This window comes from Martes martes, assembly GCF_963455335.1.
Source record: "Martes martes genome assembly, chromosome: 7".
In the NCBI taxonomy this organism is placed as follows: domain Eukaryota; kingdom Metazoa; phylum Chordata; class Mammalia; order Carnivora; family Mustelidae; genus Martes; species Martes martes.
Genome location: NC_137894.1, coordinates 126,301,828 through 126,328,996, shown reverse-complemented (window position 1 = coordinate 126,328,996; position 27,169 = coordinate 126,301,828). Strand labels below are relative to the sequence as shown.

Below are 27,169 nucleotides of genomic sequence, written 5' to 3'. Positions count from 1 at the left end.
CTACTTCAGTTGGGTCTTGTAAATCAAGTGTTATGTGAAAAGAGAACACAGGAGGGCACCAGAGAACGAGAAACCAAATCGAAGGGACCCGCTCAAGTGCTGGTTTTAGAATTGAGACTTTGCTAAATTTATCATTACTCTGCAGTCAGTTTCTAGCTCAGGCAGATGCCCGTGCTTGACCAGGATGGGAACACGTATGAAGAGATGGGCTTGCACGTGTGATGCTCTAAAGCATTTTGAGGTCTCCCATTGGTCCATCCAGAGGGATATTTCCAGAGACCAAGCCCACTGGCTGATTCATAAACAGGAACACCTTCAACTTTTCTTTGGATGCCTTTCCTCTGGGCCCCTCAACACACAGCAGGTCTTTCTGATGGTGGAGACCCGAGTGCTGCTTAAGAAGAGAGAGCCAGTGGATTTGAATATTGGTCCACCTCCATGCACTTCTCTGTGTCCAAGCACATGGCTCCCAGGAACATGGGAAAGCTTCCGTCATTGTTTTGAGACATCAGTGCTGTATCAGTTTTTGGTACTGAGCTGTGGTTAAGATTTGAAGATCACTAACCATGGTTTCCATGACACCGTTAGGCACAACTCATGATGTCTCAGTGAGGTCGTGACACTTTGTAAGTGAGAGCAATTAATGAAAACCCAGGTTTATTTTTTTCTTTTTTACTCAAAGAGCTGTGGGTATGTGTATGTGGATATGTACAGTCCTAATCTGCTCCCTCTGGCTCTGGAATACTCGGTCCATATTTCTGATTACCTGCTAGTCATTCTCACATGTTTATCCCATGGACATCTTCACCTTACAGGGTTCATGATAGAGCTTACCAGTCTTTCATCTAAACCCAGGTCTCCTCTTTGTTTTGTTTCATCTAAAATAAGTGTCAAGACCGCATTAAATAGGCAGGAAATCTGGAATTCATCCTCAGTTTTGCCCCCCTCCATCCTCTAACTCTGTCATCTAGATGGTCACCTAATTACCTCTTCTAAATGTACCTTCCATTTGCTTTTCTCTGCTATAGAGTATTTTAAATGCAGGATTATTTACCTCTTGTCTAAATTCTGAGTCTGTCTGTTGTGCTCTTCATCAAATCCACCCCCAACTATTTTTTTTTTTTAAGAAAACTCTCCTAAGGTTCTCCATTGTTATAGAATAATGTGCATTTCCTTCACATTATACACAATCTATTATTTTTCCTATCTTAGCTGTTACTTCACAACTCACATTCTGTCTATTCCCAAAACACAAAAATGCAAACCCCCTTCCCCTGTTATTATTATTATTGTTGCTGCTGTTGTTATTATAATCTTCTAGCAGTTAAACATATTTTGCCTAGAGCAGCTGGATTTTCCCAAATGCATTACAGCATAGAAATTAAGCACAGGGGCTTTAAAAACTAGATCCGTAGTCTGCGCACTATAACCTGCATGCTGAATATTCCCCACCATCTCTTTCCATGAATAAACTCTTACTGGCACACAGGAATGAACTATGCTCACAATAAAAGATGCCAGGCAAAAAAGAGTATATGCGACACTTTCCATTTCTATAAATCTAGAAAATGCAAACTAATCTGTAGGGTCAATGCAGATCACTGATTGCTTTGGAGGGACATGAGGAAGGGATGGCAAAATGATATGGAGAAGCTTTTGGGGGTGATGGATATGGTCTTTATCTTGATTGTGGTTGATGATCTCATGGGCCTATTCATGTCAAAACCTATCAAATCATTCACCTTAAGTAGTTAGAGTTGATTATATGTCTGTTATGCCTCAGTTTAAAAGAAAACATTATGCGTGGCATTCAGTATTATTGTGCATTCCATAGTCTCCCCCTCAGTTAGCCTGAAGAATTACTTGCATCTTTTTTTTTAAAGATTTTATTTATTTATTTGACAGACAGAGATCACAAGTAGACAGAGAGGCAGGTAGAGAGAGAAGAAGGGAAGCAGGCTCCCTGCTGAGCAGAGAGCCCGATGTGGGGCTCGATCCCAGGACCCTGAGATCATGACCTGAGCTGGAGGCAGAGGCTTTAACCCACTGAGCCACCCAGGCACCTGGAGTTGCTTGCATCTTGATAGAGATGTTACTGGCCTGGTTTCCCAGAGTCCTAGGCTCCCGCTATTACTAGTTCTAAGAATCTGGCCACATCTCTGAACATTTTGTGCTTTTGAAACCTCATCAAAGACAAAGGCAGACTGGACATGATTAGAAGTCACCTTCTACATTTCTGGAGCTCTCTATTTTACAGATCCATCTGTAAAATATAGTTTGGGGCACCTGTACTCAGGTAGTATGTTAATGGTGCTCATCTCTCCTTTCCTTGCTGTAGGTGACGCTTGTGCTGTAAGACATGCTTCTTTCCTAAGCATCGCACCCCTCTCTAGAACTGCAGGGCTTCTCTGGTAAAATATTCTTTTATAATAGCAGAGAAACAGGGCTGCTTAGTTTCCTTGTTTGGGTAAGTTACCCTTCAGAATTGTACGTCCTGTAATTTAGCCTCCCAATTTCATCTTCTCGTTTTCAAAATTTAACAGTCATAGGATTTTTAAAAAGATTTATTTATTTATATTAGAGAGACAACGAGAGAGAGTGAGTTGGTGTGTGCAGGAGTGGGGAGGGGCTGAAGGAGAGGGAGAGAATGTCAAGCAGACTCCATGGAGCCCAATGTGTGGTTTGATCTCATGATCCTGACATCATGACCCTGAGGTCATGACCTGAGATCATGATCTGAGTTGAAATCATGAGCTGAATGCTTAACTGACTGTAACACCCAGGTGCTCCAATAATGGGATATTTGGAGTTAGGCTGAAAATTGTAATATAAAAAAATGCAAGAGGGGCACCTGGGTGGCTCAGTGGGTTAAGCCTCTGCCTTCGGCTCGGGTTGTGATCTCAGGGTCCTGGGATCAAGCCCTGCATCGGGCTCTTTGCTCAGCGGGGAGCCTGCTTCCTCCTCTCTCTCTCTCTCTGCCTCTCTGCCTACTTGTGATCTGTCTTTTTCTGTCAAATAAATAAAATCTTTTAAAAGAAGTGCAAGAAAAAATTGGAAATGTGTTTTATGAGAATATAACAGACTTTAGAAGATATCACTGAGCAATTCTCCATCTCTTAGGGCCTTGTCAATGACACTGGCTTCACACAGTGGTTTTAGAGTGAGTTCACTGTTACAGGAATCTGTAAGCTTCTTAAGTCATCCCCAAGTGCTCGGTCGAACAGCGCTCCCTTTCTCCAAAGCCCAAGTGCTTAAAACCCAAATGACCCAATGCTATGCTTGCTTATCTCTAGGGAACTTTCCTTAGCAATGTACCAGCAGTTTCAGAATTCTTAAAGGAATATGGTTTTAACATTGGTATACATTGGAGACTAAAGCAGTAAGAGTACCATAGTTACCTTTAGTTAAGTAATTACTGTTGACATCAAGGTAGGCTACTGGGCTAGCCATTTTATGAATTGTGAATTATGCATTTGTCAGTCTACCTGGAAATTAATCATGGAAAGAGAGCCTGTGCTGCGCACACTCCTGTGTTGTGTTGTGTGTCTCTCACCATAGCTACTTGATGAAAAGTGATTGTTCTTACCAGTTTACAATTAGGAGAGACTGAGGCTAAGAGATATTTAGGTGTTTGGCCAAGGTCACACAACCAGTATGTGCTGGAAAAAGGTTTTAAAACCAAGTCTAGGGGCGCCTGGGTGGCTCAGTGGTTTAAGCCTCTGCCTTCGGCTCAGGTCATGATCTCAGGGTCCTGGGATCGAGCCCTGCATCGGGCTCTCTGCTCAGCAGGAGCCTGCTTCCCTCTCTCTCTGTCTGCCTCTCTGCCTAGCTCTGATTTCTCTCTGTCAAATAAATAAAATTAAAACCAAGTCTAGCCAGCTCGAAATCCAGCGTTCTTCCTCATGCCCCACTGACTCCCTGTTTATTGGGAGGCATTTGAATTCTCATCCAGCTGTTTCCTTCACCTGGCATTTTCGCGTGCTGGTTTTCATTTCTTTGGGGCATCCTGCTGGCCCGCATGAGAGAGTACGGAACTGGGTTGTACTTGTGGTGGGCTCTTACCTCCACAAGCTCTCGTGACACCGTTGGTATACCAGGAGGGAGGGATAATCACAGGTAGAGGTGAAGAAATCTCAGCCTTTATATGGCATCAGGACTTTTTTTTTCCTCTTTGTGATTTTTGCATGGACTTTAAGGAGTTTTAGGGGTTGAGTTTATTTTGGTTTAACAGTAAAGAATTCAGTTCCTCAGGACACTTTTCTTCCCTCGGTGCTCCTGAAGCTTCTAGTTCCTGTCTCATCTTTTGTGAAATAAGAGTTGCATTTCTTTGACTGGGAATGACAGTCAGGAGTTGGTCTCTGTGCCTCTCGCCTCAGCCCCTAGCCTTCTGGGCTTTACACTTGGAGGGCCAGAGTGATTTTTCTAAAACAATAATCTGATCATACCACTCCCTGGGGCATGTGGGAAATCACCCTGACATTCCAAGTACACTCAGGCATGCTGCTCTAGAGGTCACGGAACAGAAAGGGTCATAGACCAAATTAAGATGTATAATAATGTGGGTCATTAAATTAATGCACACAACAAAAGCAGGGGGACAGAGATCAGGCAGATGACTGATAGTGTGCAAGTGGGATGGAAAAACTACTCTACCTGAATCCTTGTTACATGATGTTCATATATCTATGTTCTCTCTCTACCGTATCAGCTCTCCCTGCTGATGAGGTGGGTGCCAGGACTGTGGACTAGAGCTGAGCGATCCTAAGCAGCTGGGAGGCCTCTGGAGCCGTCACACACTTGCCCTAGTCGAGAAAAACAAGGACGCGTAGATCTCGCCGCAGCTAGAGCTCACCAGTTAGCTTGATGACCAGATATATGATTTATCTGTGTGTCTCAAGCCCGAAACGTCCATACTGAGTGTTGCTGATGAGTTAACCAAGTTAGGGTTGACAGCAGTCAATCAGACATGGTCTGAGAGTCATAAATACGTAACGTTTTTATGGTCAAGGACCTTCTCTGTTTGTTCCGTCCTTTTTATCTTCATTTAAAATACTTATGTTCTGGGGGCGACTGGATGGCTCAATGAGTTAGGTGTCTGCCTTCGGCTCGTGTCATGACACCCATGGTCCTGGGGTAGAGCCCCAAGTTGGGCTCCCAGCTCAGCGGGGAGTCTACCTCTCCCTCTCTCTCTGCCCCTCCCTCCAAGCTTGTTCTCTCTCTCCCTCTCACTCTCTCAAATAAATAAATTAAAAAAAATAATAAAATACTTGTGGTCCGATTATTTTCTCTGTTTAACAGGTCTCAGAAGTTACCCATTTGCTCTCTATATTTAACATGTCCTGTCAGTTTCATTTATCCCATTTGTTCTCATTGTCATCTATAGCAAAAGTGAGTAATCTAAATAATATAGCAAACAAACATAGCAGCCTATTTAAGATATTCAAGAACTCTTTTTAGTCTAGAAGATAAAATACAACGTCTTATTGTGTTTTGCATGTTATTGCAACAAAGGTCCTTAAAATCTGGTCCTGGCTACCCCTTTGGACTCATCTCCTACCTCTTATAAAAATGCTCTGTACTTGCCTACCATATGGAACTGCTCATCATTCCCTGAACTTGCCAGTGTCTCTCTACTCTGTGCATGGTACAGAGTGTTCTCCCATCTCTGATCCAACCTGGAGTACTTGCTAATGCCCCTACTTTAGGAAACATAAGCTTCGCTTTCTCTAGGAAGTCTTACTTGAACGCCACTATATTTCTGACCCCAAACCCAGACTGAGAGGTGTGTGTGTGTGTGTGTGTGTACACGTGCACACACACACACACACACACACACCTTCTCCCTCTCACTGTGTCCCTAAGGTATAGTATACAGGGTTCACCCGAGTGTTAGAGCACTTAAAATGTGGTATTTCATTTTCTAACTGACTCTCTCCTCTAGTCGACTCTAACTTTGATCCAGGAACCTTAATATGTTTCTCTTTTTATTCCTAGCCACTAGCCAAAGCCTACCACGTTATAAATGATAGTATTTGATGGGTTATGGAGATAATGAATCTTTAATAACAAACATGTTATTGTGCAACCATTGGGTGGATATTTGTTCTTAGAGTAAGGAGGGTTTTTATACTCATCATTTAAAAATTTAGGGGCACCTGGGTGGCTCAGTGGGTTAAGCCTCTGCCTTCGGCTCAGGTCATGATCTCAGGGTCCTGGGATCAAGCCCCGTATCGGGCTCTCTCTCAGTGGGGAGCCTACGTCCCCCTCTCTCTCTGCCTGCCTCTCTGCCTACTTGTGATCTCTCTCTCTCTCTGTCAAGTAAGTAAATAAAAATCTTAAAAAAAAAAAATTTAGTCCTTATGGGACTTTCTTTCCCCTCACTTCTAACTTTGAACTTTCTTTTTAACTGCCATTTATTCCTATTACTTGATTTTTAAAAATCACTTAAATGTATTTTTGTAAATGAGTAATAACAACAAGTAGCACTCATCTGTTGGGCACCTGCCGTGTGCCAAGCTCTATGTTAGAACTTGTGTTTCCACTGATCCCACGGGAGCTGGATTAAATCACAGCACTGTATGAGTGGTAGCTAGGATTATGAATCAGTAGAAACATAGGTAGCTTCCAACAGGATAATTAGATGTAATAAGCACAAAACTGCATTTTCTTCTCATTTCCATGTTAGAGCATGTTGGTTGATTCACCATTGGATTTCAATGTCCATAAGCTGCATTTATATACATTAGTATAAATGCATGTTGAGTAACTACCATGTCTAAGCCTGGAACCAGACCCTGAAAAATACAGGCACACTCTCTGGTCACATCTCAAAGTCAATGGGAAACAAAGTTTATTGAGATGAGAGTGACCCACCAGGAATCCAGTGGGGGTGAGGGGTGGGGCTTGAGTTCCCATGGATATTACAGGCAGGTCCCAGTCAATGTAAGCTCACTGCACAAACACACTAATATACAAGTGTCCTCTCCCACAGTAGCATGACCCAAGGCCCACAGGGATTCACCTTTACTCATCGTTATCAATGGCACTCCGTAGGGTTTCCTTGCTGCCTTACATCCCCATTCCCATTCTTACGCGGCCTGATTATCCGTTCAAAGAAGCCTCTCCAGTTCCTCTACCTCATTGCTATCCCCCAGTCTCCACTCCTGCTCCTACAGAAGCAGCGCGGCTCTGGTTTTATCCACAGTGCATATTCCTCGTCCATGCAGAAGGCAGTTTAGGATAAGAATGAACGCCTGACCCTCGGATAGTCCTGGCTTTGATTCTGCTTACTCGCTATTTGCTCTTGGCCAAGATAATTTAATATCCCTGTTCCTTACTTTTATTATCTCTAAAATGGGATTACAATGGTAGCTTCACAGGGTTGGGAGAATGAAGTGTGAAGCCCCAGCGTGAAGCATGGCAGTTATCTCATGTCCCATCGTCCCTACTAGTCTTCTGCAGCCTTTTGCCCCAGCACCCCTGTGCCAGCTCTGGAACCACCCAGTAAACCTCCGAAATGGACAAGGACCATTTTTTAGTGCTTTGCATTCTAACACATCCACCATTAGAAAAAAGGGTATGGAAGGGAAGCATCATTTAGAGTCTTAGACTATCTGAAAGAGTTTGCTTCTGGGTCAGAGAATGGAGAGAACTATGAGGTTGTCTTCTAGCCACAGTGGACCGTAGTTGGGTTGGAGGTAGAAGGTCATCTGAGTAGACAGTACAGTGGGGAGCCAATATGGTTGGCTCCAGATCTGGAGGCAGTGTATGGATTTGTCTCTTGAATCACTCCACATTGACAACAGTCACAAAACTCCATCCTTCAAGTATGGAACCACCTGAGAGCTCACCTAAGTCTCTCCTAATTCAGAACACCATTTCCTCCTCCCTTCCCAGCTGGCTTATCACCAGCCTCTGACATCATTCACTCCCTCTGGTCACTGGTTCTCCCAGTCTTCCCTATGGTCTTCAACAGCCCTGTCTCTGACTCTGAACTCTTCCTGTCTTCTCCCATGTCCCTCTGTCCTCACTGGTACCATGAGGAGTGATTCAGACCTGCCCATATACCAGACATGAAATATTTGGAAAGAAGAAATCATAAGCTTACTGAATTATGCATTTGAAATGATTTTTTTCCAAGTGGGTTTGGAACCTAAAAATCTGCCAAATAATATCAGAATGGGGAAAAAAAATCCCAGTAATGTATAAAAAGAAACAAAAATGAGTATCTTGAGAGAATGTCTTTAAAACCACTTCTTTGCAAAACAATTGCTGATGAGGGCATACTATTTAAAAATCATAAGTAGCTCTAAATGATCTATAAATGATATTATTTTATTAGCTACTGGTATTGCTCTCTAGTGCTGATGTACTGACTAATAAAAATTTTTGGCTCGTGGAAAGGTTGAGGTATATGTATAAAACACCACTTTGGGGTCATAGCGATAAGGGTTTAGATCTGGTTTCTGTCACTTTCACCTCAAATGTCCTCATTTGCATTGCTTCAACCCTCTGAGTCTCAGGGCTTTTTCTCTGTAAAATAGGACAAGGAACCCAAAGCCTGCTGTCTCCAGATCCAGGCCTCACCTCAGGGATGGAACCCCCTGCCCCAGCTGTGGTTTGCATGCAGGAAGTGAAAGAGAAGGGAAGGTGCAGGGTGACTGCCAGCTTCCAGTTTGAGGAGGGGGATGACCTGCAGGGAGATACTGGAGACGAGAGGGTTGGGAAGATAAGAGAAGCATAGGACATAACCTGGAAAAAAAATCAAAATACAAAACAGAGTTGAGGAAAGAAGGAAAGGCTAGCCAGAGACAAAGTCTGGCATTCTGGAATCTGAATTCCTCGCAGTATCCGCAGATGCTTTTTATCAGGTTTAAAATGTCGGGACCATGGGCCTTGATTACTCCTTAGCAGCTCTGAAACATCTGAACATGAAAATGACAGGACTGCTGCATACATATGGCACCCCCCCAGGCCCCCCCAGCCCCCCGGGTGAGACGTGCCACTTGCGATCCTCTCTAGTTCGCAAACAGAGGACTTCATTTTATTACAGTGGAAAAACCCAGTTGATGTTCTTATTTGTTCTGTGTTCTGGCAGCATTTTAAAGGCAAAAATCTTGAGTTTTATTTTGCTAGGAGAGAGATTTGCCTTGAGCAATTTGACAAATATTGATATTTTGGTGATCTGTTCTGTTTCCCTGTCATTTTCTCTCTCTGTTTCTCTCTTCTCCCATCTTATTTTGCCTTCTTTTTCTTCTCTGCCTTTGTCTTTTGTCCACCTGGAAATTAAAGGCATGTTCATTGCATTTAGCTAATTCATGGGCTTAATAGACTTATATATATTTCTCTGTGTGTGGAGGTCATGTGTAGAATATTTCACTGTGAGGTTTATCTTTGTCTCTTTCTTTGTCTCTTCTTTGGTTCATCCTTAGCCAGTAGAGGCTGTGCAGTGTAGTAGTTAATGCCAAGATGGAACCAGACTTCCCAGATTCAAATCCCAGCAATTACTACATATGTGTAGTAATTGAAAAACTGACTGAACCTTTCTCTGCCTCAGTTTTCTCAAGGGTAACGTACGGATATTAATAGGACCTATGTATCTGTCAGTTCTGCTCAGTAACAAATGCCTCCCTGCAGTCTTAGTGACTTGAAGGAACAGAGCTTTCCTTTCCACTCACATTAATGTTCATCATGGTTTTGCTACAGCTCTGCTGCATGTTCTCTTCTTTTCTGGACCCTGGCTGAAGAAACAGCCCTCATTGGTCACCTCCTGGATTTGTAGCAAAGGAAGGGGAGGAGAGGCAGAGCCACGAAATGCCTCTTGAACCTCTCAGGTGGCCCAGGCCACTTCTGCTTGTATTTCTTTGGCAACAAAGCAAGTCATGCAAAGTGCCTGACATAGTGGAACAGGAAATCTAATTCTCCAGGAAGGTTGGACCTATTAGGAAAAGGCATATTGGAAGGGATGGCATATTTGGTCAACATATAATCCAATCATGACAATACTGTGGGATTGATATCAGTATAAAATTAATTAATATAGGTAAAGCACTCAAGATAGTGTCCAGCAGCTGCCGTCTGGTAAGTAAAATATGCCTGTTTGCTGTTATTAACAAAGTGTAATACTAGTATGAAAAGAATAAGAAACATATTCATTTGCTCTTTAACTTTGAGAATTCACTTTGTATACCAAGGACAGTAGTATTCGGAGTTGTGAAGGGCACAGAAATGAAGGTCTTGATCCCTGCCTTATAGGATCTATGTAATCCTACATGAAAATGGGAAACAAAAGAATAATGAATAACTCAGACTTCCAGATGCCCCACTAGCAGGGTATCCAGTGCACACTTCTGTAACCCTCTCTCCCTCCCAATTAGTTTTTATTTGTGCAATACTTCCAGCAGACTGTGAGCTCCTGTGTCTTTTTCATCTTTGCACCCTCAGACATTTCTACAATGCCTTTATAGTAGGTACTGGCCTTTTCGATTAAACTCATCTCCCTTTATACAGGCTGGAAGAGGGGTGGTGACTTCACCCTGCATAACAAGAACAGTTTCCTTCTGCTTGATGCCCTCAGCTCTATCAGGAATTCAGGGTGCATGGATAAAGCAGTAAGGGATAGGAAGTTCACTTCTCTGCTATATCCAAACCATTGCACAACGTTGTAAAGACAGCACAGGGAAGTGAGTCATATTGCCCAGGTAGCCACTTGCATGCCTTGCCTAAGGCCACATTTGGTGAGGAACCAGTTGCCTTTAAGTCTTACTTCAAGGGAGGCAAATACATTTGAATTAAAATATCCTCGATCTATTTTTATTAATGCTCTGGTTTTAATTTTTTCCTCTATGTGCTTGTCTTGCAAGTTTTATTTTAGTGGGTACCATAAAGAGATGATATTTCTAGTGAGACGGAGAGCTATAATTTTTCATATTTTCAAACCTACGTACGTATTATTTTAAGAGGGAGAAGGATCATCGTCTTAGTGAACTAGGGGCAGAGTAGAGTGATTGTTCTGCTAATCTAGCTCCCTGGATCCCCCAACTGCACAAAGCAGATGTTAAGAGGATAAAAGGGTGCAGCCAGGTGACAGGACCATCCCATGTGGCAACTGCCTCTGTTCACAGTGGGTGATCAGCTAATGCCATCAATCTCATAAGCCGATAAACCTTGTAATTATCATCCCAAGGAGATAGGCTAGAAATACCACCGCTTTTCCATTCTTACCTCAAATTTAGTCTTTCTATTGTGGAAAGGAGGTGCTGCACTCATGGGAGTTGATACAGAAATGCCATTTCAGAGCTCTTTGCCTCAGGATACTTTGAAAAATCTAGTGACTGTATTTTTCTATCTAAAATAAACTTCCCAGCTGAGATATGGTGATGATTTTGGAACATAGAACCAGGAGGGGCTCCGGGTATGGAGATTGTATCTCTTACTTTCTGTCTTGAATAAACCTAAGCTAATTAAGAGTGACAGTGATCTCACCTTCTCAAAAACCCTCCATGGTCCTTCTGGGTCCTACGGATCCTCACGGTGGAAAGCCTGTTGATTTCCCTGAGAGACCTATGCACATCCTCAAAAGCTCAAGGGTTTGGTCACTATTTGGAAATTTTCAACCATAGCCCCTATGTCTACCCTTAATGGTGATAGAAGACCACTCTTGTCTGTTCTTTTTGGACTTTATAGACTTTAGGCAGCTAGAGGTTGATGGGAGAGCTCCATCTGCGGAGTTTCATCTGCGAAGCCTGGCTTCTTGTTTTATTTTCATGATTCAGTAACCTGTGACCTTGGGAAAGTCACTTAACCTTTCTGGATTTTATCAGAAGCATTGATATTCCCTACTTCACAGGGTTATTGTAATGTCTGAGTTACTAAGGAGGAAATGATGAAGCACTATGTGTCACCTTAGTCTAGCTCCCTTGAGAGCAGAGCCCGAGACAAGGACTCGGGTCAGGTGGTTTATTTGGGAGGGATCTCTGAAAGTGGGAGTGAAGGAGCAGAGAGCATGAACAGTGAAGGAAGAAACACCAATGGGAGTATCCATTGTCTAGTGGATGTGGGGGAGATGGAGGGTGTTGTAATGAATGCCTCCAAGAATTGTCCACTGCGTTGACAGATTTGGGGGAATTAATCTATTAGCTTTGTCCCTCCCATTGTTTGACAGCCCCTACTTGGTTGCTCTCGCATGCAGGCAATGAAGGCACCCTTGCCCTGAGAGAAGGCTGAAGAGTTGGCTCTACTTGATATGGGGACTGTTGGGCCACATGTGAGCTAACATCGGTTGACTGCTGCCATGGCCGAAATCTGAACTTGGCCCAGGAGACATGATGCTGGGACCAAAGTGTCTGCTGCAGGTGCACACAGACATGATCTGTTACAACCCACTTTTGTCTCTGATATAAACTTCAACCTTCTGTTGGTTTTATTACAAGGTTAGGGCTTGGTCCTTGTCTTACAAATAAATTTTTAAAAAGTGAAATCAGGTCCTACTTCTCATTGATCCCCGAAATCAGATTTTCTGTTTATTATTTCGCTGTACTCTTCCATTTCTCCCATGTCCTTTCCCTGCCCTCACCTTATTCCTCCTCACATCTCTAGACTGGGTCAGCTCCGGGGCATACACCTGGTGAAGCCGTGAGGACGAAGCAAAGCAGGGACGTCTTGCAGACAGACTAGGGGCCATGTTCTGTAGCTGTGTGACCTCGGCAGGCTGTGGCATTCTGTGCTACTTCTTTCCTTGCAAAGCTGAGGGAAACCACATCAGCTTCATATTGGGAAACCAGATAAGATCACGTATGCAAAGTAACTGGAAACTTTCTCTCCATCCTCATATCAGTTTCTCAGAACACAGTATTTTTTTTTTTTTTCTGGCTGGGAAAAAAATATATTTAAAATAAAAAGTAGTGTCTTATTTATATCTGCTGCCTGGTGTCTTTTAGCTCCAAGATGAATTAGGAATTAGCGCCTAATTCACTCAGCTGCCAGAATGCAATGTACAAACCTCTTCTACTCCCTCTTCTTTTTCTTCCTCCACCCTCGATAAATTTACTCTGTCATTTATTTTTCTCATCCAATTTTACTAATTCGGTTATATGTATTTATTACTGTACTGAATATCTTCCCAAATTGGTCCAGTTTATTCTGTTGCTAAAATACAGTCTGCAGGGGCGCCTGGGTGGCTCAGTCGTTAAGTGTCTGCCTTAGGCTCAGGTCACGATCCCAGAGTCCTGCTCTGTGGGAAGCCTGCTTCTCTCTCTCCCACTCCCCCTGCTTGTGTTCCCTCTCTCTCTCTCTCTCTCTCTCTCCCTCTCTTCAAATAAATAAGTAACATCTTTGAAAAAAAATACAGTCTGCAATTCTCTCCTATTTCCCTTGCGTTTCTTCTCCCTCCCTCGACCTGCTTACTAGACTGATAGGAAATCTATCTAACTCTACTTATTCTTCTACTAGTTTTTTTCCCCAAGTATGTTGAGCATCTTCTTGGTGTAAGGTACTCGGCTTCGTTGCTGGGGATGATAAAGGTAGCATGTTCTCCTTCAAAGGGCACAGACTTGGAGGCAGTGGATACAAACAAATGTATGTGTAGATCTGTAATAGCAGGGACAGAGGGACAGAGCGATGAATATAGAGGACAAGCACAGCCAAGTTACTGGAGAGGTGCACACTCCCAGCTGGAAGGGTTGGGAGCAGGAGGGGATGGGTGGAGGTAGAAAAGTTGTGAAAGTCTATGGAAGAGGAGTAATGGAAGATGTGTGTATTATGCCTTCCTTAATTCCTACTTACAGCAAAATATTAATTATTAGGATTAATTAACTGTACCTTTAAACTCCTAACTGGACGTTTTTTATTCTGCTTTTTATCACCAAGGTGGCAATTCAGAAGGAAACTGGCTTAAACAGGCATTGATGAGGAGGATATTAGGAGAGCGGGTTCTAGTGCGTATCTTGGTTCAGATCTCTTTAGCTCAGTCACCATCATCTTCAACATCTGTGTCTTTAGTGCTCAACAATATGATCACAGAGTCAGAAGGACCCTAAGGCACAATAACGTTTTAAATTATCATAGGCAACCTGATTTGTATTAATTATATCATGATAATGGTGGGGGGAAGTATTAAGAAGGTTTTTTGTTTGTTTGTTTGTTTGTTTTTTAAATAAGAGTAGAATCAATATCCACAAAAACATCTTTCTGCCTATCCCTGAGCAAATTGCCCTCATCTCTTGAAAAGTGGCTTCATGGAGAGAGATTATTACAAGAAATCTTGACACTGTCCTCAGCGTCCCACTCCTGAGCAATGCTGTAAATTTATGACTTAAGGTAGAGATTTGGCAGTAAATTGGGGGCAGGGTTTTTTCTCATCTTTTGTGGAGTCATTTGTTCCTTTGGAGAGATATCTGCCCTGGATTCATTCCATTTCAAAATTGAGATGCTGTTCTCCTAGCCAAGATGAGAGGGTTCATTTTCCACTGTGATCACAATTTAGAGATCCAGCTGGGTGGGCTGCTGGGGTTTGCTTTGTAATGTGAGGCACACATCTTGCTCCATTCCCAAGCAGGGGCCAGTGCGCATAAGTGAAAGCATGCAGGAATAAAGGGGGAAAGGGAGGGAAGGAAGGGAGGGAGAGTGGGAGGGAGAGAGAGAGGGATGGAGGAAGAAAGGAAGGGAAGGGGAGAAAGGGGGGTTAAGAAGGACAGCAGGAACCTAGTAACCCTGTGTCATCAGTAGGCCATGGTGGCCCGTGGTACAGATGAATACTGTGCTAAGAAAATCTTGCAGTCAGTGGACTTTGAGCCACACGCCGAGCAGTAGGAAGCTGCCGGGAGCTCGTGCTGAGTGTGACTGATGCTGGGCGGGGAAGGTGCAAGGAACCGAAGCAAACTCCGCTGGCTGCTAGGATCAAGTATGTCTTGCATTTTCTAGAATCTCTGCTTCTCATTCAAGGTGCTTCTGCCACCTGTGTTCTCAGAGTGAATCTAGGAGTCACTGGGGATTCCTCTCCTGCTCCTAGTCCACCTTCCAAACCGACCTCAAGTCTCGTTGACCTCATCTCTAGCACACACCCCACATCTCACCATGTCCATTTCTCCTGCCTCCTCCCCAGACCAAGTCACCTTCATTTCTTGCCTTAAGCAGCTCCCCGAGATCTCCTTGTTTCCATTATTGGCCTTTTTGGGTCCAGTGTACTCATAGCAACCAGAATGATTTTTAAAACTTAAGTTAAATCATGGGATCCCCTCGCCTGAACCCTCCCGTGGCTCCCAGGTGCGTTTAGGAGGGCATTCAGGTTCTGTACCATGCCCTTTCGGTCTCCTTGTCGTCTGGCCTCTGTGTACTCCCCTGCCTTCTCTCCCACCACACTCTCTCCCTTGGGCACAAGTTCCAGCCACAGTGGGGTGTTTTGTGATCAAGCCTGTCCTTGGCTTCTGCTCTTGCTCTTTCCATCGGGGCAGATATTTGCATGTTTGGCTCCTTCTCAGTGCACCTCCAAAGAAAAGCCCGCTCTGGCCACCTCACTTAGGAGCCCTCCATCCAACCGGGTACCCAGGGCAAGAGAGCAGAAGTCCCCTCAGACAGGCCTTGCTGAAACCCAAATTACTTTTCATCATCTCACCGTTTCATTTTCTTCATAGAACTCAGCCCCATCTGAAATTATCTCATGGTTTTTCATCCCTCCTCCTTCCCCGCTCCCAACCAGGCTGAAGGCATTGGAAGGGCCAGGGGACCTTCTCTGTCCTATTGTCTCCCCACCCTCCACCCTGGCACCGTGCCCGATCCTGTGTTGGTGCTCAGTTAATACTTGTTCAGTGTGTGACTGGGTCGTCTCTGTGATAACACTGCCAGAGGTTAGCAACAGTGCTGGGTTAGCAGAGTGGAGGGTGAACCCTAGCAAAAGTGAAGGCAGCCCATAGTTGAGTATGTTGTATGTGGTCGGCTCGATGGGCCATTTACCTACTCAAGCCCAATAATTGTTGATGGCGTTTTTAGTGGGTTTTAACGAGAAGCAGGGTCTCCAGGAGGATACATGTACTCAGCTGGAATAACTGGGTCGCTTGTCTTTCTCACGCACCTCGCTGGGAGACTTCGTAACAGAAGACTCCAGAAAACGTCCTGCTTTCGTGTCTGGTGTTGAAAGTGACGGCCGTCTCCGAGACTCCAGGACTCCAGTGGGGGCGGGAGGACCTATTTGAGGTGTTTCACCAAACTGCCTCTATAAGTAAATGATTTAAATTTTTTTTCAAAGAAAATGAATGCTTTTGGGGAAAAAAATGAATTTATAAAAACAAAATACCTCTTACTCTCGGTTGGGTTGTCAGCCCGAAGAAAACAACCAGAACGTGAAATGGCTTTGGACAGAAAATGAGGTGCTGCTTTCCTATTTCTGTGTCACCCCCCTTAGTCTGTAGTCCCACTCCCCTACTCACCCCTGCTCTTATTTGCCTAATCTCCTCTCTTGGGGGTGTTTGGGGTGGGGGGAGACTAATCAAATACACGCTGCTCTAGGCTTATTAAAAGGTTTGTATTAGTTCAGCTGGCCTACCTAGGGTGCTGGTGGAAATGAAGGTAAGTTTTCTCTTTTTAAATATTTTTGGTGTTCTTCAAAGCTAACACAGTCATTTCGAGTATTTCTTTATCATGCCATTTAGATGTGTAATCACATGCCTTTTGCTATACCTTTCAGAGGGAGTGAATTTCATATTTTTGTATGCATTGTAGAAATATTGATTCATGTGAAACATAGCTAACCAAGGGAAATCAAGTCGTTGTTTCTTTCTCTCTCCTGCACAAATAGAAAGATGTTCAGGTAAAGCAAACTGATCATGGTATAGATAGTGCGTCCTTAATCCCTGCCCCTGCCTCCCGACCCCAAGCAAAGTAAGTTTCCAGTCTTACCCACCCAGTTTTGGAGATAATACTTTGTGGCAGATGGAAGGAATTTCTACTCCCTGTGTATGAGCAAAACCTTCTGGTTTCGTTGGTCTGGGCAGATTTTAGAAATTTGTTGACAAACGAATGCATATCGGGGTGTCTTATAGTTGTGCTGGTTACGTTGCTCCTGGGGGGAATGACAAATTCATGTGCTCTGAAGAGTCTACCAAAAAGCAACAACAAAAAGTAAAAAGAAAACAATGCAGTAGGTTCAAAACCTTCAAGATCCAAAGTCCACTTTGTGAAAGTGTGTGCCTTTAGGGATCCCCAAATACAGACTTTTTTTTCCCACATGTTCCTATTCCCTGTCCCCCCAGAGGGAATGATCTGCTAACATCTGAGCGTCATCTTCCTCCAAGCAATCAGCAATGATTCCTCTCCCAAAGAATGCCTTTCTCCTAACTTTTCACTTTGATTTTACTCTTAGTTCTGGCTTCTGGAAGAAATAAGCCTTCCACAGGGTTCCTGTAGGGATAGGTCAAGAAAATAATCTTGAATTATTCATCCATGACATCTCCTCCTCTATCCACATTCATCAGAAAATTTGACCATCGTTGGTGAGACCAGTCTTAACTAAGAGATGATGCCAAGTGAGTTTGCAGTGAGACGAGGTCAAGAGTGGGAATTTGGTGGTATCACCCAAAGGATTCATTAAAGGCTCTTTTTCCGGTGGTAGTAAACAATTGAACACTTGCTTCTACCGACCTCTGCATCCTGGAAATCTCCAGCTGGGATTTTGCTTCTTTACTCCAGTCACGGAGGTCATTACTTGGGAAATTCAACTATAGGGTCTCAGATAAGTTTTTCGCTTCCTGTATTTAGATCAAATGGTGATGACCTAAGCAGCCTAAAGGGAATCAAACGTTGATTTCTTTTTGTGTGTGTGAGATCAGTAGTTACTATGTAAACAGCTTAAGGAAGCATCCCTCTAATTCATATATCCAGTATGTACCTGATCTGTAATTCGCTACAAAAAAGAAGGGCAATGTAGGAAAATGAGTGGCTTTGAGGTTTTTTTCTTTTAATTTTTAGAAATTAAATTCCTGTCAGTTCTATTTTAAATTCCAACTTAAAAAAAAAAAAAAAAGAAGTTTCTCCTCTTGGTCTAATCCTTGTCTTCACATTCATTGTTTTACTGATGCTTGACTCTGCCGGAGAAGTCTTGCCTAGACTTAAATCCTCCTTCTCTGAAGACCTAACAATGTGTATGTTTTAGCTTTCGGCTTATATCTACATCTTATATCACTTACCAATCCCGTTGTACACTTAGGCTATGAATTAGATTTGTTCTTGCCCTCTGTTTGCCTACATTTCCAGCTGAGTTTAAAATCACTTTCTCTCTGGTAGGGATACATTGACCTTTTGGCTTGATTAAAGATAAATGCCATTGACTTTCCACTTTTGGAGGCAGAGACTTTTTCAGATGCTCGCCGGGATTTCTGTATTTATTGCTTGAAAATGAATATTGAATAATATTCATTTCCCTACCATTGCAATGGGATGGGTATGGAATTTTTTTTTTTTTTTCCTCCTGGCAGAGTCATGAGAATTATTGGGGTTGGAGACAGCAACTGTAGCCAAGCGCTAGGGCATGAAGGGTTTCAGGTCTTTTCCCGCCTGTTTGGGCATAGACCATCACATCCTGAAGTTTTAGAGTCAAAAGGACGGTTAAATATTTTTCGTCTGAATTTGACACAAGAAAATTCCAAGCACCTGCAAAATGTCGCCCAGCATTTAAAACACACTGGGCTGATTGCAAAGCTCGTTTTACACCAATGACTAACGTGACACCAGTGTGGCCATGTCGCTACTTGTGACGGTGTTGGTGTTAGTATTTCTCCCTCTCACTTTGTCCCCAATTGTGAAAACGAAGTGATGCACAAACGTCGCCTGAAGAGTGGATGCCACCTACGGATGTTTGAATAGCCTGTGTTTGTCACAGTGCTGCCTCCGTGGCCAGACTTTCCTGTCTTTCTTTACATTCCTCTCTCTTATTGGAGCATTTGCATGTAGAATAAAGAGGATAAGAACACACAAAAAAACAAAGGCAGATTTGTTTCTTCTGAGAACATCTGTTCTTGCTTCAAAGCACCCACATGATAAGGCCCATTTTCTCTCAATGCCTGCACAGTTTGCCATTGTAAAGGCGACTGTTACATCAATCTTAGACCTGAATTTAATGAGATAATGAACAATGTTGTCTAATGAGGTGAGATGTAGGAAAAATTCTGTTACAATATATAGGCTTTAGATAATATTAAGACAGGCATACTCACAAAGAACAACTAAAATTGAATATAAAATGGCTTATCAGAGAATTTTTTCCCCCTCAGATTCATTGATCTCATGGCATCATACCCAGTTTTGGGTACATTCGGTCCATTTTTAATTTCTTCATTGATTTCTTAGGATTCTTGTGCATTTGCATTGCACTTGAGATATAGATAAGTTCTAAAAAAAAAAAAAGATATAAATGACCTATTGTATACATTTTAATTAAAAGAGACCTTTTAACTTTGAAAACCTTTATTTTTCAAGAAGAAAATTTCTCTAAACTTCAACTGCTATCATTATTCTTTTTTAAAAATATTTATTTATTTATTTATTTATTTATTTATTTATTTATTTATTTATTTTAGAGAAACTGAGTGAGCCAGGGGAGGGGCAGAGGGAGAGAGAAAAAATCCTGAAGCAGATTCCTGCTGAGTGTGTTTCCTGCAGAGCTTGATGGGGCTCAGGGCTGGACCCAGGATCCTGACATTGTGACCTGAGCCAAAATCAAGAGTTGGCTGCTTAACTGTCTGAGCCACTGAGACACTCCATCATTACTCTTAAAAAGAGCATTCAGTACCAACAATAATAATTAAGAATTAAAGGGTCCAGTTTAAAAGATATTTACCCAAGTGATACTATTTTTTAAATTTTCTTCCCTAAATGTATACAACACTGTTTTGGAGTCTTGGAGGCAGAGGAGGGGGTGGAGTGGCCAGTCAAAGCTGGAGAATAGAGCTTTCAAAATTAGTTCGATAAAAATGTATTGGCCTTAGTTGATGGTTTCCAAAGAAATAAGTACCTATGCATACATCAGTTGTTCAGTAAGTGCTCATTACAGCACCTACTGTGTTCTTACATGTTGGATACAGCTGTACGCTGAAATATTTCAGAAGCATAATAACATAGGGATATATTGGCTAGTTATATGTTCATCTTTTTTCCCAAGTTATTTCCAGAGATGGGGCTTTCTACATAGTCATTGACCAATCTAGGAAGACCCTTGTGGGGTCCTTCTGCACAGGCTCAGCTAGCCACGTAGTGAACTTGGAACTTGGTCTAAGTTCTCTGGTTTATGTAATCTTCTTTGTCTTTTAAATTTACATCTCAGTTCAATGGTGAGCAAAACATGACATTCTCCCCCCATTACTAACCAAATTCTTGTAATGCCTCAGTGTTTGTCTTGTCATCTTTGGCTTCTAAGTACTGTAATTCCTTGTTGAACCTGATTTTTCCTAGCGTACACCTGACCATCCTCTTGAGCATTTTGATCCTGGATCTTTTGAGACAACTTGGTTTCTTTCTTTATCTGGTGGCACTTTCTCCTGAACATTCTTTAGACCTAAAAGGGTTCAATTTTGGAATTTTCCATTATTTCACTTTTTTAGATACTGAGATCTTTTTGGAGGATGATGAACAATGGGATAATTCTGGGGGCCCCTCCCATTCCCTTCAGGAGCATTACTTATCATGGGGGTTAGACCTCAACATTATTATTGTGATGATTACTATTTCGATTTCTATGGTAACTGAATTCTGTTAGGACTGTGGGTTAATGACAATATCAAGTTAAGCGTATATATTACAGAACCCTTTTCTCATCCAATTGATGGATACTCCAAAAGCCAGACTGGTGTATTATGCCTAAGTGACCAAATTATTCTGAAAATGAATGATGAATTTCCTGTATCTTCAAGAAATTCATCTGAAATCTAAGACTTTGGGAAACAAAATGACAGCTGACTACTGTTTTTTATAAATGTTCACTTACTGCCCTTGGTGGTTTAGAACTTTCTCTCTGTAAACAAAGGAGGGCACATATTTCTTTTACTGCTTTGCCAGTGTCCATATGAGTTGAGACTTTTTCATTTGGGGACAATTGTGGAACACCTTATTGGGGCAGTGACACCGGGATGGGCTTTGGTGGAGGGGCGCACGTATGATTCCTTGAATGCTACTGGGTTCTGTGCACCAGTGTGGCTTTGACAGTTCTGATACCATGATTGCTACTTTCAGAATTGATTCTAATTTTGGCAATTACCATCGTCCTTAGGCAAAGGACCTGAGACCCTGTATGCGGGGCAGAAGCTCAATGACAACGAATGGCACACCGTCCGGGTGGTGCGGAGAGGAAAAAGCCTTAAGTTAACCGTGGACGACGATGTGGCTGAAGGTGAGTACAGCTCTACGTAGGGAAATGTGTCTCTTTTTTTTTTTTTTTTTTTCTCTCATCGTCCTCTTGGTCATTCAGTGAGCAAAGGGTTTTTTGAAACACGTTTTATTTTACTTAACAGAAGTCATGTGACATGTTCTCATTGATGGGCTCAGGTAAGGCTACTTCTTAGGTCTTCCTCGTAGTTTCATAATCCCTTTTCATTGATCTGTCTTATAGAACTTAGCCATTACTATCATTGTATGTTGATGGGTCTTTCTCTTTAGGCATAGAATATGTGTCTGGAGAGTAGATGTAGAGATCTGTAGCTCCTTTATTATTCATTTATTCAAAAATCACTTATCAATCATCTTCCCAATGGCCAGTTTCTTCTTTAAATAAGTAACTTACTCTCTAGGAGAGGGAGATAGGTCAACCAGAAATTCAGAGCATTACAGGTAAAAGTAAGTACTGAGATCCCTACAGGCTACTTAGGAGGGTCTGAATAACTATTCATTTATGTCATCATTTATTTAATTGTTATTAATTGAGTACCTAGCCTGTAGTGAGCACTGCTTCAGAAGGCACTGAGAATAGGGAGGTGAATAAATAGGCAAGTCCTTGGGTTGGTGGAATTCATCTTCTAGGTGGGCAGTGGATAAATGAACGAATCCGTCCATAGTTATGTAAAGGAACATTCAGAGCTTCATGTAAGTGATAGGTGTTTCTTGAGAGCATGGTACACATCAGCAGTGTGCTAAGGATGTAGAAGGTAAGAAGGAAGCACAAGAGCTTATCTGTTTCCTCAAAGAATGAACCAATCTAATTGATTAGATCAGATACAGACATTGAAAATAAGACAAAAAGTATATAATCAGTTTCTAACATGGGTGTGTAAGACTGTCATCATGGCCAGTCAGAAGAGAAAATTATCATTTTGGGTTAGAGAAATCGGGAGTGTCTTCTGAAAGTAGCTCAAAATTGGGTGGGTCATTTGATGAGGTCCAGGATGGAAGAGAGAGGGCACCGTCTGTGTTGTGTCCAAAGAAGTCTAGACTCCTTGAGATTCCAGGGTGGTGCACTTCTTTTCTGCAGAACTTTTGTCCATACGGGAGAAGACAACTTGGGGGCACCATGGAGTATCATGTAGAGCACTGGGGATGTCAGGAGATTTGGGCGCTGACGTGAATTCTTTCTTACCATGTCTGGTCCCTGCCAATTGAAGTTGTTGGCATAAACTCTCCCTAGATTCTTCTGTGAATAAGACAGTCAAGGTAGAGTCAGGATCCCTGGGATTTAATACAGTCATTGTAACTAAAATACTTTTTGCCGTTGGGTCAGATATAATAAACTTTTTTCCTCATTATTTTTAAACTTGAAATTCTATTGCTGCTAAGGCCCTCTCCAGTGTAAAGGTTCTGCAACTTGGGAGTCCTATAATTTAATTTTATATTCATGAGCCTGGACTGCTATCCTTCTGGAGTCTGGAATTACAGCGAGCCCTGTATATAGCGTGCAGGTAGGAGAGAGAGAGGGTGTGTGTGTGTGTGTGTGTGCGCACGCGCGTGCACACGCAGAGATGAGAAGAGTCTATGGATAGGAGAAGAGCAGGAGGCATATATCCAGCGCCCAGTAGGCATCAGATACTGGGGTAACTGTCTTACTTGTATCAGCTTCTTAAATCTGTAATTCCCCATTGCCTTTCAAGATGAGTGTTCTTATTTCACTTAAGAGGACATGGGCTTTAGAAGGAGCTGTGTAATTAAGCTCCAAATCCATGTCTGTGTGACGTCATCAAATCAGGCTAATCGCTGGGCTTCACAATCCATCCTGAGAAAATGGTTTGTTTAAAGATATGGGAAAATACAAAGGGGTGCCTTAGGGTGAGGTGAGGAGTACATTTTAGTGAAGACTGCAGCACTCACCCCTCTGTCCTCAAAAATGAAGTCAAACAGAGCCATCGTAAGTATCCAAAACTCTCCTGTTGTATGTACATAGTAAGGGGTAAGGTTACTCTTCTGCCTGTCTGAAAGGGTAACTTAGCTTTGCTTAATGAATGTAAGCAAAGAGAGGTAAGAACGGTTGTATGGTTTAGAACCCACAGCCATCCCCGAATTAATTATTCAAGACATCCCCGTGGGCTGTTAAAGCAGACTGGGGAGCCTGCACATCGTACATCCCTTGCTTGCTCCTAAGGGCTGAGCCCGGCAGCCCCACGGTTGTTGCCAGCGTGTTTTGAATAGCAGCCACTAGATGGCGACCTCGCCCCAATCTCTCCGCGCAGCAAATCCTTTATTTTCCCAAGAAATTGCGTGCCCTCCAAGCTGCAGTCATAAAGAACAGCAGAAGTGAGGGTACAGTAATGTGCATTGCCTCCCATGGTCATTATTCTTTTATAGAAACTTTAGAATAAAGGTAATTATAAAGTGTGCTTTCTCTTACTGCTAATAATTAAAAAGCAGGACTACACCATGAAGGCCCCAGTCACTCAGTAATTTGATATTCGAAATTAATGAAGCTCTTTCATTTTCAACCCTTATCCCCTGCTTTACTGCTGATGGAAAAGAGCAGCCATAAGGATAAAGAAATCTGGAAGAAGAAAAGCGCTATTTTGCTTATGAGCTACAACCTTGGATTGCTTCTTACAGTGATAATGGGTTTGGGAATTTTAATTTTAGCTCACAGAAGTCATAAAATCAGGCAATGAAACTAAAATACCACACAGTCCTCAGGTTATTAAGTAGTGTCTTATTGGCTTATTTAGTAATCCCTTTCATGCTGTTTAAGGTCCCCTAGGGTGTCAAATTTTCAGCTAGTTGGTAGAAATGATGCAAAGAATAGGTCACACTCCTAAGAAATCAATGGCAAGGAAAGAAACAGTCCTTGGCCTGGTGGTTTTCGTTTATTGTAATACAGTGTATTCGTGGAAAGGTATTAAGTTCAGTTGACAGTTAATAAAGATTGATGGATTGATTGATTGAGTTGGATTTCTATTATCACAAGTACATTAAAAGAACCCTTGGGTTATGCTCCTCGGAACTGGGATCTAGTGCTGCAGGACCCCTGCCACTCCACCCAGAGTGCACCAGGTTCTTGCTACGACAGAGATTCATCCCTCTTTTGACTTCTTTGGTTCATGTTGACTTCCTTGTCTGTCCCTTACCCTACACAGCACCTACAAGCTGTAAAAAAGTCATTTTCCAAGGAAGATTTGTTCCTCTCGTGAATAAAAAGACACGATGAGGTGGAGTTTGCAAATATTAGGTTCAACAGAATGCAGTGGTCTTCTTTATTGCAAGACTTTTAGTGAAGACTTAAAGACTGGAACATTCGCTATGCTGATAACATATTGCTAATCCTCAATAATCACATGCGAAGTGTTTGCCAAGTTTATTTGGCTCCAGAACTTTCATCATCATCATTATTTTATTATTATTATTATTAGAACATTTTACAGCATATACTTTTGGAAATTTTTGGTGTTATGGAGAAGAGGGTATGGGAGTGGTGGAACTGGAGGATTGTGGGCAGAATATAATCCTTTACTGAAATTTTATAAGCCTTCATTTTCTTAACTTCTCTCCCTGTTTCTGGAAGCCGTAGGAGGTCAAGTTGCCTCCTCTAAGTCTTTGCCATTATTTCTTTGCTAAGCTTTTAGTGTTGATGAGGAACTTCATGTGTAGAAATGGCAATGATCCAAACTCTGACTCCAAAGCAAATGTCTCAGTTATGGCCTCCTTCCTCACATGTGAGGGGCGCTTGCTATCATCAGGCCCCTCTGCCCAACACTACAGGACATACAGAAGAGGCGAGAAGTGGTTTCTACTTAAAAAGAGATTGTGTTCTAGGAAAGGGTGACAAATAATCGAAATACTGGAAAATTATTAATGCATTTCAGAGAAAGAAAAAAAAGAAGCGTGATGCATAATTAATAGCTAGTGATTTAAGCCCTAGGCACCGTTCTAAGTAGTTTTTCTGAATTGATACAGCTAATTCTGAAAACGTCATACCTGTTTCATAGATGGGAAACTGAGGCACCTAAAAGCTGCCTAACCCAGGTTGCGCAGCCTCAGAGCCTGTATGCTCGTCCAGTATATGCCTGGTAGGAAAGTTACAACTTGAACTTGGACAGCTTTTCTACAGGTTTATGTGCTTCACAGACGTTAGCAGTGTGAGGGCTGGTGTGCAAACTGCTGTTGACCATCAGTGAATTAAGAGGGGAATGTGAGGGTAGGAGTCAAGGCAACACGGCTGTTCCAGGAAGGGTGCTGGATGCATGACACGTGACTTAGACGGAGGGACGTGATGGTGCTTGGCCCCTGGGAAGGAGCTTGAGCCCATCACATCAACTTGAGCAGAAGTGGCACCATTTAAATTCCACTCAAGTAAGTCGAGCTTTTTCTCTGCTGTGTTGGGTACAAGCTAAGATGGGGGCTTGGGAACTGAGCCCACTTGGGTTCAGTTAGAGGGTCGACAACTTCGCACCTGTGTGAACTCTGATCACATGGCTTCACCTCTCTGAGCCACATGCCATCCTCTCTAAAGCAAGATAATGATACCTATTGATTGTGATAAGGAGGTTTGATGGTTATGAAGTGCCTAGCAGAGCACCTGGCACATAAACAATATTTAGTAGTCTTGCTTTTTTTTAAATCATCTTACTCCCAAACTACTCCTCTTCCCTCTGAAATTCGAAAGCAGCTCCTGTGAAGTATGTATGTATTTGCCCCTTGAGCGGAAGGGAGTTTTAGTCTATAGACAGCATTGGGGGAAGATGAGGAAAGATTCCCAGTTACTGATATGGATTAGATGATACACAGATATATATCTATATATCTCAATATCTGTATGTTTATTTGCTTGGTTTGGCACAAGGTTCAGACTTCAGGTGATCTCTTTAATGCTTTCTCCAGGTGCAATAGTATGCTTTTTTGGGGACCTCCATCCGCAGCCAAGTGAGTTCCTTTAGTACCTGGAGAAGCAGTCCCTTTTCTCATTTGGCCCCATGTTGCTCACCTCTCCCCCCCCCCCCCCACCGCAACTTCTAGTTGAGGCTCTGGGACTCATCCTAAAACCTTAAATCAGTCTGTGTCCATGGGCTGTGCTCGGAAATTCCATGGTTAGTTTCCTTCCTCTTATCCTTCTTCAATCTCTTCTCTCTGTCAGCACGGTACACGATTTTGTGGCTTTATTTATTTATTTATTTATTAAAGAGTTTATTTGTTTATCTTTTTTTGACACAGATCACAAGTAGGCAGAGAGGCAGGCAGAGAGAGAGAGGGGGATCCAGGCTCCCCGCTGAGCAGAGAGCCCGACGCGGGGCTCGATCCCAGGACCCTGAGATCATGACCTAAGCTGAAGGCAGAGGCTTTAACCCACTGACACCCCCAGGTGCCCCAATTTTGTTGCTTTATGAGATCCATTTTCTAGTGAGCAGAATTTCCTAACCCCTCAACGGTAGAGTCCAGTTTATCTATAATTTTTCTAAAGCTCCGGGTGACTTTAAAATTGTCTTTTCCAGTTTCTTTTGGAATCCCAGTTTTCACCAAGGATCACCCCTTTATCACTTCTTAGTTCTCATTGCTGGTTGCCTCTTTCTCCTTCCCCTCCCCCCTCCTTCTCTTCCCTCTTCTCCTTCTCATTCCTCTTCTTTTTTTTTTTTTTTTTTAATTTCTTTTCAGCGTAACAGTGTTCATTGTTTTTGCACCACACCCAGTGCTCCATGCAATCCGTGCCCTCCCCAATACCCACCACCTGCTCCCCCAACCTCCCACCCCCCGCCCCTTCAAAACCCTCAGGTTGTTTTTCAGAGTCCATAGT

The 27,169-nt window shown here is 42.7% G+C and overlaps 1 protein-coding gene across 10 annotated transcripts in view; it reads left to right on the top strand.

The window, feature by feature from the left end:
* The window catches only part of NRXN3 (neurexin 3), a gene marked incomplete at both ends in the record, with an annotated part of 1,490,367 nt that overhangs the window by 652,511 nt on the left and 810,687 nt on the right, over positions 1–27,169 (top strand). For all 10 annotated transcript variants that reach the window (XM_080809449.1, XM_080809437.1, XM_080809438.1 and 7 more), the window contains one exon: positions 21,251–21,370. In XM_080809449.1, coding sequence (XP_080665575.1) covers positions 21,251–21,370 — 120 coding nt within the window. The remainder of the gene's footprint in view (positions 1–21,250; positions 21,371–27,169) is intronic.